This window comes from Rhamphochromis longiceps, linkage group LG7 (assembly GCF_057381845.1).
Source record: "Rhamphochromis longiceps isolate RC_006_pf linkage group LG7, R_longiceps_female_GT1.1, whole genome shotgun sequence".
Taxonomy (NCBI): domain Eukaryota; kingdom Metazoa; phylum Chordata; class Actinopteri; order Cichliformes; family Cichlidae; genus Rhamphochromis; species Rhamphochromis longiceps.
Genome location: NC_140563.1, coordinates 59,241,277 through 59,253,741, shown reverse-complemented (window position 1 = coordinate 59,253,741; position 12,465 = coordinate 59,241,277). Strand labels below are relative to the sequence as shown.

The following is a 12,465-nucleotide window of genomic DNA, read 5'->3' as shown; positions in this document are numbered from 1 at the left end:
TGTTAAATCCAGAATTGAATTCAAACTCCTGCTCCTCACATACAAGGTCTTAAATAATCAGGCCCCATCTTATCTTAATGACCTTGTAGTACCATATCACCCTATTAGAGCACTTCGCTCTCGCTCTGCAGGCCTACTTGTTGTTCCTAGAGTATTTAAAAGTAGAATGTGAGGGAGAGCCTTCAGTTTTCAGGCCCCTCTTCTGTGGAACCAGCTTCCAGTTTGGATTCAGGAGACAGACACTATCTCTACTTTCAAGATTAGGCTTCAAACTTTCCTTTTTGCTAAAGCATATAGTTAGGGCTGGACCAGGTGACCCTGAATCCTCCCTTAGTTATGCTGCAATAGACATAGGCTGCCGGGGGATTCCCATGATGCATTGAGTTTTTCCTTTCCAGTCACCTTTCTCACTCACTATGTATTAACAGACCTCTCTGCATTGAATCATATCTGTTGTTAACCTCTGTCTCTCTTCCACAGCATGTCTTTTATCCTGTCTTCCTTCTCTCACCCCAACCGGTCGCAGCAGATGGCCGCCCCTCCCTGAGCCCTGTTCTGTGCTTTTTAACACAACAGCGCATTCGAAATCGAAGTTCTTGCCTGCAACATATTAATATACTTGCTTTTTTACGGAAAAAATAAACATAACGAAGGTTCCGTTTTACTTACAAGTTTCTCCAAATGTGCTCTCCAGTCGCTCGAGAAGGGCAGCCATATTGAACAGAATTTTCTGTCAACGTCGTTCAGGTTAGAGAGAAAACGTCATGACGTAGTTGACATACACATGCGGAGCTCGGAAAAAAAACATTTACTCAAAAATCATAATTAAGAAAGCAGTATTTACTCTTAACTTCTAAGCCATGTACAATTATAACTGTTTGAATCGTTAACAGAACAAAAGTTTTAAGTTGTTTCAACTTTGAGGAATTTCAATTGTTATATCCACAAACTTTATAAGTCAGGTAGACTGTTGGGGTTTACAGTGCAGTAAAACTTGGCAAAGGACAATACTGTGTCATGAACACCTGTGCCTTTGATGCCTTCTGTCAAAGTCTGTGCTGCGTTTACTGTGACAGTCGTACTGCTCAAAACATGTTGAATAGTTCAGAGGAGAACAAAGTATTCCAGCTTGTGAAATCCCTTGCTTCAAAGGGTGTCACTCAACATGCCTATTCATTGAGGGCAGAGGTGCTGAGCTCAATATTCTGCCCTGTTCAGTTGAAGACTGGTGTTCATCGTGTTGATGCACAGTGCCATGTGTCCACAGTAATTCAAAAAACAATGACGGAAAATCCAAGTGTTCACTTCACAAGACAGTGTTCCTCCCAGTACTGCAAACTTTACACACCAAACACAAGGCAAATACCTTTTGTTTCCATTGATCTGTCAGTCCTCTCAGCTTCTGGCATAGCTCACCTTCAGTCTGCTGTTGAACAAGGGCTCAACCTTCCAGCATCGCCATGCCTAAGACCAATCGAAAGTCCTGATGCATCTCCAACAGCATTTAAAACAGATTCATCAGGAAAGCAACTTTGCACAGGGACTGTTTGTCACAGTTTCACCCTGAGAGAGCTTGTATGGATTGTGTTAATGGAAAATTGTATTTAGTAGTCAGTATAATCTTTTAGTGATATAAGTTTGCATATGGTAGAATACTGCATGTAGTTATTTGTATTAGGAAATATTCAACCATGTATACTTAGAAGCATATAATTAATTGTGTGTGATCTTTAACAGGCTGCAAAGGCTTGGTGTGTATTCCACACTAGAATGCACACCCACATCCTGGGAGCACGAGAGAGGTCATACCTTCTCTTATTGTTTTATGGTAGGATTAACGTAGTTACATCTGTTTTAGTCTAAGTGCTTTAACTGCATGACTTCCTCACCAATGTTATCTAGGGTGAGGGAGGTCTACCCTCTTCCTGACCAAGGATCTGCCTTTTATGACCCTTTGATCAGCAGGACACACACACACACACACACACACACACACACACACACACACACACACACACACACACACACACACACACACACACACACACACACACACACACATACGGGTCTATGTGGTATGGAGGGACTATCCTACGTCAATCCGCCCGGTGGTGGTTTAAGTGGACTACCCTTTTCAATGGACTTAGAGCCAAGGGAGCGAGGTTAAAGTGTTCGAAAAAATCTGAAAAAAATTTGGGTCACTTCAGACCTCATACACTCCCTATAGAAGTCTAGATACACTGATACACACCAACCAGACTCTATTGTGTTTTCTGGAGACATTGTCCACTTGACAACAATGTGTTTTATGAGGTCCAAAAAAAACAATATTGGGTCTTTAAAGGGACAATGATGTAATATTTAAATAGCTCATCATTACCATGAATACACATCTGACAGGACACAGGATTACTGGAACATCATTTTATTAGTGTTCTTGGATCTGAACATTAATTTTAACCATAAATAAAAAAAGAAATCTATGGACAAAAATGCCCACGCTTCCCACAGAAATATAAAAATATAGAAAACAGAAAAATTAAAAACATTTAAAATGAATTTTAATAGTTTAAAGGTAAATATTAAGGGGAGAAAATATGCATTTATAATTTTTTATTTTAAATATAACCCGTCAAAAAAAACCCTAAATAAATTAAATGTAAAAATTATGAAATACAAACTGCTTCTGTATTTAACAAGAACTTTTTTTTTCTTTAAACAGAACATCAGTGTTAACAACAATTGGCAATCTGACCAAGATGTAAAACCACATCTGGCTAAACAGTTATTTTAATTCATTTTTTTCTGCCTTTTTGCAGTTAATCCTCTGTTTCTTACAAAATCTCTTATGTTTTGAACTGTTCTTCCTGCCAACACCGGATCTTCTACCAATTTGCAATGACTGCATTCATTTTTGGTGGCTAGTTTCCCTTCGTTTATGTGGTCTTTAAAATGCCTCATCACTGCAGCAACCTCAGCCTTGGACCACATGTTTTTGGGAGCTCTTCGGGAATTGTGGGATTGAGCAGCATTTTTCTCTGGAAGATATATAAAGTAGTAGTAGTTAAAACAAACAAAAAACCAAACAAAAAAAACAAAAAACATTTGCTTGTTAAAAGAATGGATGCTACCCTGTACTAACTTCTGAAATGTGTTGCTACCATCAATATCAAAACGAGCTAAAATTCTCTTTGAAAATTTATCAAATTTCTAAAATGAGACAACATTTAGTGTTCCGCTGTGAATAAAAGACTGAATAAAAAGTTGAATAAAAGTCTCTTGATGCATGCTCAATCATCCAGGTAAGTAAATCCCAAAACGTTGATTCTGTTAATCTGGACGTAGCGTTTTCAGTTGGAGAAACATTTTGTCACTCATCCAAGTGACTTTTTGCCACCACTCTGCAGTTTGCCATATGTTGCAAAGTGATGAAACAATAATAAGCTTAGAGAACCAACTGCACCCCTTACCTTCAGAGGGAGCAGCAGTCTCACTTGCTGCAGGCATTGTGAGTGGTCCTTCATCTGCTGATTACACAATTTGATTAAGTTTTAATATTTGTAACAAACATTTTATCCACAGAAACCAAGCTAGTGGTAACTTACCACAATCTACAGTGTCTTGGAGCTGCGCTGTGTTTGTGGAATCAGCTACTGCATGTACAGGCTCACTGGTGCCACACGCCGACATTGTGAGTGCTGTGTCATCATCATCTGATTCACTCTCACTGTCCTTTGTTTCAGCATCACTTAATGCAATTTCATCTGAGAAATTGTGGGGGGGGAAAAAACAAAACAAAAAAAACAAACAAACACAACCCCCCCAAAAACCTCACATTAACAACGAGATATGACAAAATACAGAACAAATACTGGAAATTATAGTACATAGTTTTACTATTTAAGGCCACCACTCTGCAGTTTGCCAAATGTTGCAAAGTGATGAAACAATAGACTTCAAGAACCTTAAATCATGGACATTTAACAGAATGGTCTGTGCTTTTAGGTTTTAATTCTGTTGATAAAGCATAATATTCAACTACTGCCCTAATATTTGCTCCTTTCAATACAAACCTTCTATTTTGATCTCATCCAGTGATTTCCCCTGGATCTGGGAAAGATGTCCTTTTTCCAGTGTTAAAAGCAGTTTGGAAATCTTGGCCAGCTGTGTTGTGGGAACTGGTAATCTGTAGAATTCGCGGTGAACGCGGATATCATGACCCAGGAAATCTGCAACCTGATCAAGTTCGTTGTTTTTCAAATTAAGGACTTGTGAGAGTGTGGCAACATGTTTTCTGAGCTGTGTCGATCTTAGATACTCAGGCTGCTTTGCTCCACACTGGTGTGCATGAACACGCAAGGAGTCCATTCCTCTGTAATGACTCATTGATTGGGGTCTTGCAAAGAGGTAGATATTAGTGGCACAAATACCACAGTCAGGCCTCCTACTAACCAGTAGTGACAGAGCATCCAGCATGCTTGGTGTTAGCAGAACTGGAACATTTCTGTCCCTTTTTCCCATTATTTCTATTCTACAGAAATAGTTACAGAGTCTCTGTTCCATTTCTGAGAGCCCCATGGCAACATCTGTGTGGAGTGCTGTTTTGTCTCTTTCAAGAAAACTTTTGAGGCGCATCTTTGAAACCTCCCCAGAACGTCTTCGGTTGAACACAATGATTTGTGAGAGTGTAACTTGTGCAAGTTGGGCATAATTCTGAGCTGTGGCTTCGTTCTCCAAGCTGCAAAAGGCACTTTCTGCAGATTTTTGAAGGTAGTGATGGAGAATCCGAACATCTTCTGTAAAGGGCAATGTTGATGGCTTGTTAAACTTTGCCTCACTCAATGTGTTCAAGGCACGGTGAGACACCATCTCGGACCATTTGGAGACATACAACTTCTTGAACGCATCAGTGGACTTGATTAGGGCTTCATCCTCTGTCATGAGGGCACGACAATGGATAATGTCAGACATTTTATGCAGTGTATGTCCCAGTTTCAGCGCAAGGCTTGGAGTTTTGTATGACAGTGTCTCTTCATCAAAACCTGAAACTTTCTTTACTGCTTGCACAACTCTCTGGAAATTAGCAGGCTTAATAGCTTCTTCCATGTTATGCACTGAGAATTCTGTGCGCAGACACAACAACAAACGTCCCGCTTCACGAAGCTTCTGTCGTATATAATCATACTTTGTAGGGTCTTGTCCATGTTTATTGTAGAGGGACTGGGCAAACTGAATAACAGTAAAGTCATTTCGCACAGCTGAGGCAATCTCATCTTGTTTCATAACAGCAAGAACCTTCCAGACTCCACTTGACACCTGCGGATAACACTGAGACTCCAGAGTTAAAGCCAGGCCGAGTACTTTGGTTCTTCCAGGTTCTTTATCCGTGTCATCTTTTGGTTTGTTCGGACATCTGCGGACATGTCTCCAAAGATCCTTGCGAACATACATCCCTTGACAATAAAAGCAATGAGCGAACTTTCCCTCTACTGCTTTAATCTTGGGTCTTCTCTTCACTTTCAGTGGTCCCACTCCACCATGCAAAACTGCAGCATTATGCTTAAAATTTCCCTTATTTCTCAATTTCTCTAACAGACTTTTACGCTCGTTTGAGTCTCTAGGCAGGGAAAATGCATGCACAACATCAGGAGCCGTTTTGTGCGTTTTCAGGTGGCGGGAAATTTTAGCTTGTGGTTTGCCACAAAAATAGCAGTAATTTCTTTTACTTAAAGTCATTTTTTCTGATTCAGTTTCGCAAAGCTCATTTTTATCTTGTGGCTTGTCCTTTGTCAAGTTGTGGATTAAATTCATTGAATCTGATTGTTCATGCGCTTTGGAGATGTCATTTTGGCATAGCAGACCTTTTGATGTGCTTGGCAATAATGAGATGTCTTCATCTGAATCTTCATCATATGACTCTGAATCTGGCACATATTCTTCTTCTGATATGCTGTGGTTGCCATCATCATCGCTTGATATTTGATCCAGAACTGAATGTGGCAATCCATCCTCCCCTGAATATTCAGAAATTTCTTCTTTCTGGAATGTAAGAACAAAAGTTATTTTAATTGATCAATACTTTAGACAGGTAAAAAATAAACTGAAAAACAAAGTCAAGCCAAATATGAATGGGATACACACCTGTGTTGACTGGTGGCAATTCTGATTTGCCAATTTTGTAAGGCAAGATTTGTGCCAGACCCCTAAACAAACTGAAACACATTTTGATAGACTTAATTTAGCTTTGCAGTTCTATTTAAGTGAAGTAGTTTTTTGTCAAAGCATTGCAGTAATGTCAAATGCTGAAAAAAAACAAAAAACCAAACTGTTCACACTTAAGGATATTTTAATGACTACACATACACTGCTAATCCCCCCCCCCCCCCCCCCCAAAAAAAGGACATCCCAGATGTGAATGAAGGAATTATTCTTATTAAATACTTTGTTCTTTAGGTAGTTGAATGGCATGAAAGTGTGTAGTTGAATGTGTGTGGCCTCCAGATGCCTGTATGACTTCCCTACAATGCCTGGGCATGCACGGGATGAGGTGGCGGATGGTCTCCTGAAGGATCTCCTCCAAGACCTGGACTAAAGCATCTGCCAACCCCTGGACAGTTTGTGGTGGATGGAGTGAGACATGATTTAGGTCTGGGGAACAGGCGGGCCAGTCCATAGCATCAATGCCTTTGTCATGGAGGAACTGCTGACATACTCCAGCCACATGAGGTCCAGTGTCGTCTCGCATTAGGTGGACCCCAGGGTCAAACGCACCAGCATGTGGTCTCACAAAGGGTCCGAGGACCTCATCTTGTTACCCAATGACAGTCAGGCTCTCTGGCAGGTACAGAAATGCCACCCCTCACCATTACTGACCCACTGCCAATATGATCATGCTGGAGGATGTTGCAGGCAGCAGAACGTTCCCCACGGCATCTCCAGACTGTCACGTGCTCAGTTTGAACCTCCTTTCAGCTGTGAGGAGCATAGGGTGCCCGTGCCGAAGTTGCCAAACTTTGTGTTTTCTGGCAAATGCCAAGCATCCTGCATGGTGTTGGGCTGCAAGCTCAATCCCCACCTGTGGACGCTGGACCCTCAAGCCACCCTCATGAAGTCAGTTTCTGACCATTTGAGCAGACAGATGCACATTTGTGGCCTGTTTGAGGTCATTTTGCAGGGCTCCTCTTGTTCCTCCTTGCACAAAGGTGGAGGTAGCGGTCCTGCTGCTGGGTTGTTGCCCTCCTATGGCCTACTCCACATCCAGGTAGCACCTCCATGCTCTGGACACTACACTAACAGACACAGCAAACCTTCTTGCCACAGCTCACATTGATGTGCTACGCTAGATGAGCTGCACTACCTGAGCCACTTGTGTGGGTTGTAGACCGTCTCATGCTACCACTAAAATGAAATCACCGCCAGCATTCAAAAGTGACCATAACATCAACCAGAAAGCATAGGTGCTGAGAAGTGGTCTGTGGTCACCACCTGCAGAACCAGTCCTTTATTATGGTGAATTGACTATAATTTCCACTTGTTGTCTACTCTATTTGCAAAACAGCATGTGAAACTGGTTGTCAGTGTTACTTCCTAAGTGAACAGTTTGATTTCACAGAAGTGTGTTCTGACTTGGAGTAACATCGCATTGTTTAAGTGTTCCCTTTATTATTTTGAGCAGTTTATGTTATGGAATGGGGAATTGAGGACAATCCCAAGTATACCATTTTTACAAGGTCCTGCACCAATGAGGTAATACTACATTTCTTTAATTAGACGTGACCACCCATTAATTAAAAAGGGAGCAGTGTTCATTTCAGCTAGTCTTAACTTGTTGAACTCTATTAATGCTTTTTACTATACACTGTACCTATTCACTAAATGTCTCACCTTTGCACTTATAGCCAAGCCACTTGAGGGAGGAAACCGGTCCCACACACTGAATGCACTTGTCCAAAGATGATATTGTTGTGCACACCAGACGATGATTGTGAAACTGTTAGCAAAATATTGCAACATTTATTTGTTTTGGACAGTTGGAAAGGTGAGGTGTTTTCAATTCAGTTGCAGATATCAACTAATAAACTTCGTCCATGTAAATCACATCACACCCAGGTGACTGCCAAACACACACACACACAGCATCCATAAAGAATGATGTGTGTGTGTGTTGGGGGGGGGGGGGGTATTTTTTCTTCTGAAAAAAATACTGGCTACAATAATTAACAACTGATTCCTTTGCAATCATCCATCCTCTTCCACTTATCCTTATCAGGATTGTGGGGTAGCAAGCAGGTTTGGGGCCTATACCAGCTACCATAGGGCAGTACAACCTGGACAGATCACCAGTCTAACATGGAAGGACAAGCATTTGCATTCACACCAAAGGGCAGTTTTGAATCACCAGTTAACCTAACCCCATAAGCTACATCTTTGGACTGTGGGAAGAAGCCAGAGTACACAGCCAGAGAGAACCCATGCACTACAGCAGTAAAAAGTGCCTAAAACAAATTAAGAAGTTGTATAGTACTATCTATCTTAATGTTCAAGCCTGAGTTTCAAACCATTTCAACATAGAAACAAAGCACATGTAGTCAGTTCTGCATGCTGTAGGTCAAACTGTCAAAAAATACAAGAAGACCCCTCCTAAAACCAGAGTGATGTCACCATGAAGCAAACTTTGACGGAGTCTCCCAATAACAGTGTGGTCCTCCTAAGTCACATTTGGGTGGTTAACACACACACACACACACACTCAGATGTTATCCAGACTTGCACTTTGAAACAATGAAAAGGACCTACAAGCCACGGTCCATGTAAATCACATCACACCCAGGTGACTGCCAAACACACACACACAGCATCCATAAAGAATGATGATAGATTAAATTATTAGTTCATTAAGTGGTACACTGGATTATATTTACCCTTTCAGGCTCTGGATGTTTCAGGTCCAGATCATTGTTTGGAAAGCTGTTTGGTTGCGGCTTTAGGCAGCTCACAGTCTTCTGAATCTGGCTGGTCTCAGTCTTCGTGTGTAACAGATAGAAAATGAAGACAAAAGAACAGTAATCTGACAGTTACTAAAAATGCATCACTCAAGAGGATGAATAAACCATTTCACTATCGGCAAATAGCGTAAGGTACACATCGTGCATGAGAAACATTCATTAAAATCTGTCCTAGGTCAATGTTACCTCTTCAAAATCTTGCACTGAAGAAGAATGCATGGCTTCTGAGCCTTGCTGAGGCATTTCTTCATCAAGATCCTGCAACAAAGAAAAGATGGCACAAAGATTAGACCAAGTGCTCTTCTTGCAACTGGGCAGGCCTGTGCTTCTGTTTTTAATTTGCATGTGTGTGTGTGTGTGTGTGTGTTGGGGGGGGGGGCTTTCCACTCAAGAAATGTTTTCTTCTGAAAAAAATACTGGCTACAATAATTAACAACTGATTCCTTTGCAATCATCCATCCTCTTCCACTTATCCTTATCAGGATTGTGGGGTAGCAAGCAGGTTTGGGGCCTATACCAGCTACCATAGGGCAGTACAACCTGGACAGATCACCAGTCTAACATGGAAGGACAAGCATTTGCATTCACACCAAAGGGCAGTTTTGAATCACCAGTTAACCTAACCCCATAAGCTACATCTTTGGACTGTGGGAAGAAGCCAGAGTACACAGCCAGAGAGAACCCATGCACTACAGCAGTAAAAAGTGCCTAAAACAAGTTAAGAAGTTGTATAGTACTATCTATCTTAATGTTCAAGCCTGAGTTTCAAACCATTTCAACATAGAAACAAAGCACATGTAGTCAGTTCTGCATGCTGTAGGTCAAACTGTCAAAAAATACAAGAAGACCCCTCCTAAAACCAGAGTGATGTCACCATGAAGCAAACTTTGACGGAGTCTCCCAATAACAGTGTGGTCCTCCTAAGTCACATTTGGGTGGTTAACACACACACACACACACACTCAGATGTTATCCAGACTTGCACTTTGAAACAATGAAAAGGACCTACAAGCCACGGTCCATGTAAATCACATCACACCCAGGTGACTGCCAAACACACACACACAGCATCCATAAAGAATGATGATAGATTAAATTATTAGTTCATTAAGTGGTACACTGGATTATATTTACCCTTTCAGGCTCTGGATGTTTCAGGTCCAGATCATTGTTTGGAAAGCTGTTTGGTTGCGGCTTTAGGCAGCTCACAGTCTTCTGAATCTGGCTGGTCTCAATCTTCGTGTGTAACAGATAGAAAATGAATATACAGTGCATTTTTGAAGAGGCTTTTGAAACATTAAATAAACTGTATGAGAAAGATAAGTTTCAAGCTAATGTCTTTAAAATATTCACTGTCATGTATAGAGAATTTAAGTCCCTATGATTAAGAGACAAATAGTCAGTGTGATTTCTTTATTTTTTAAGCCATTGCTAAAGGAGTAAAACAATCACCTGTAGCAGCAACGAACTGTCACTAGGGCCCATTTATCTTCGAGGGCCAAAATTTAAAATGAATCTAACTAAAGAGGCTACACAGCAAAATCTCCAGTGTTAAATTAACACTAGAGAGTGTCTATATGGGTCCACACAACACTGTTGAGTGTTAAATTAACACTTTTAACAGTGTTATATGTTTAAAAGTAACCTAGTCAGTTTTGAAGATTAACAGTGGCTAACACTGAGCAGTGCTGATTTTCTAACACTGGAATATTTCTAACATTTTGAGTTATTTTCCAGTGTTAGAAAATCAGCACTGCTCAGTGTTAGCCATTGTTAATCTTCAAAACTGACTAGGTTACTTTTAAACATATAACACTGTCAAAAGTGTTAATTTAACACTCAACAGTGTTGTATTTAACACTGTCTATAAGGGTCCACACAGTGGACCCTTATAGACACTCTCCAGTGTTAATTTAACACTGGAGATTTTGCTGTGTAGAATCACATTAAACATCAATCACTGTTAAAATTTAGAAACCGAAAGCCATTTTTTATTTCTGCATACCTGCTGATATTTTTTTAGTGCTTTTAGAGGGCTTTGATGTGGCAGCCATCACAATTGCCTGTTTTCCATTAGTACCTACCCCTGTTTTTCCAGTAGGTTATAGTACCATGTAGTTTTTCAGTAACTACTGCACCAAGGTTCCAAGTGATCCAAAGTGATCAGAAAATTTGACATAGACTGAATGCCACCAGGTGGCTGGTCAATGGTGTCACTCGATAAGTTATGAGTGCGCCTCCTTCGTGAAAATCCAAGCCATCATTTTTGAAACTCTGAAATGTTTGAAATAGCGACCAAAATTAACAGCGTGATCCCTGAATTGAACACTAAAGTATAGACTGAGCAGCAGGCATTTTGTCACCTTGACGTCCATGCTTGCTGTGGCATTTATATCACTGGATGCTCGGCTGCATTGCTATAGTGACCCCAGGCACAGTAGGTGATACTCAATTTCAGTGAAAAACTAGATGCCCTAAGTCACGTTAAGCCAATTTGAGTAGGTACAAATGTAAAAATGGCTTACGGTATGCAATTTATCAGTTCCAAAAAGTACAATTGTAGAAATACCTTGCATCTCCAGAGCCAATCCGAGTCACCATAATTATAGTCTATTTCTTCGCCTGGACTTATGTCTCTGCTTGCAAATAAGCATAGATGGGGCTTTCCATTGATATTTAATATTTTCATCTTAGCACTTGGACTGATGTGGTTGTCGTTGACAAGTCTGCCTAATGACCCATCTTCTTGAGATGCATCCACACTGTGGGGTTAGGCAAAAAAGTATTAGCTTAACTAGTTAGTTAGGAAGCTTTTTTTTTCATAAATCAAAAGCAATGTGTCATTTAATCTTAATCAAACTACACTGATATAATACGCACCACCAGAGTTTTCCATCAAACTTGAATTCAAACATGAACACCTTCAGGCTGTCATGATAAACTCTGTGTCTCCGCTCACATTCTTCTTTTGTTATGAGTTTACCTCTGTATTCCAAAAGGAAGTCTCCTTTTTGGAATGGAACAGTCGTGAAAATGCCCCGACCTGAATTGCAGAGGCATACCAAGTGAGTGACAAAAGACAAAGTGACAAACTCCAAATCTAATCCAAACTAAAGACCAACTTACCTTTGAAGGCATTTATGTAGTGGATATCAAGTCCCAGTTTGTCCCTTCCAGCAGAAACATGACAGACTGCATCCTCCCGTGGAGGAATGCGTCTCCTTCGCATGTTCTCCTGTACGTTTTGATTGGCTGTATTACCAAAGCATATAAAGTATTACGATTAACGTCATCATTGTCATCATCATCAGTAGTAGCAAAACTAGCAGTAGTGTAGTTTACAGCATAAACACAGCTGACTTATTCATAGTCCTAATTTATGCCTTCTTTTAAAATGTTAAAGGCCTAGTACTCAAAATGGCGACATGTGACATTTCTGTAATGGCGACTGCAGAGAGTG

General features: G+C 40.6%; 1 protein-coding gene across 1 annotated transcript; it reads right to left on the bottom strand.

Annotated features, from left to right (window-relative positions):
• Positions 1-8,752: 8,752 nt before the first annotated feature.
• Positions 8,753-12,241, bottom strand: LOC146666500 (histone-lysine N-methyltransferase set-1-like). The gene is made up of 6 exons (XM_085411371.1): positions 12,132-12,241; positions 11,886-12,048; positions 11,575-11,767; positions 10,140-10,241; positions 9,192-9,263; positions 8,753-9,023 (listed from the first exon to the last, which is right to left on the bottom strand). The coding sequence occupies exons 1-6, from the start codon at positions 12,232-12,234 to the stop codon at positions 8,895-8,897; spliced, it is 762 nt and encodes a 253-aa protein (XP_085267497.1). The 5' UTR covers positions 12,235-12,241; the 3' UTR covers positions 8,753-8,894.
• Positions 12,242-12,465: the final 224 nt, after the last annotated feature.

Bases quoted from the DNA above. Each gene is read 5' to 3' on its own strand.
- LOC146666500 (XM_085411371.1), bottom strand. From the start codon at position 12,234: ATGCGAAGGAGACGCATTCCTCCACGGGAGGATGCAGTCTGTCATGTT. The intron at 11,768-11,885 runs GTGCGTATTATA...CTAACCCCACAG, and splicing joins TTTGATGGAAAACTCTGGTG to TGTGGATGCATCTCAAGAAG. The intron at 9,264-10,139 runs GTAAATATAATC...TCTTTGTTGCAG, and splicing joins AACATCCAGAGCCTGAAAGG to GATCTTGATGAAGAAATGCC.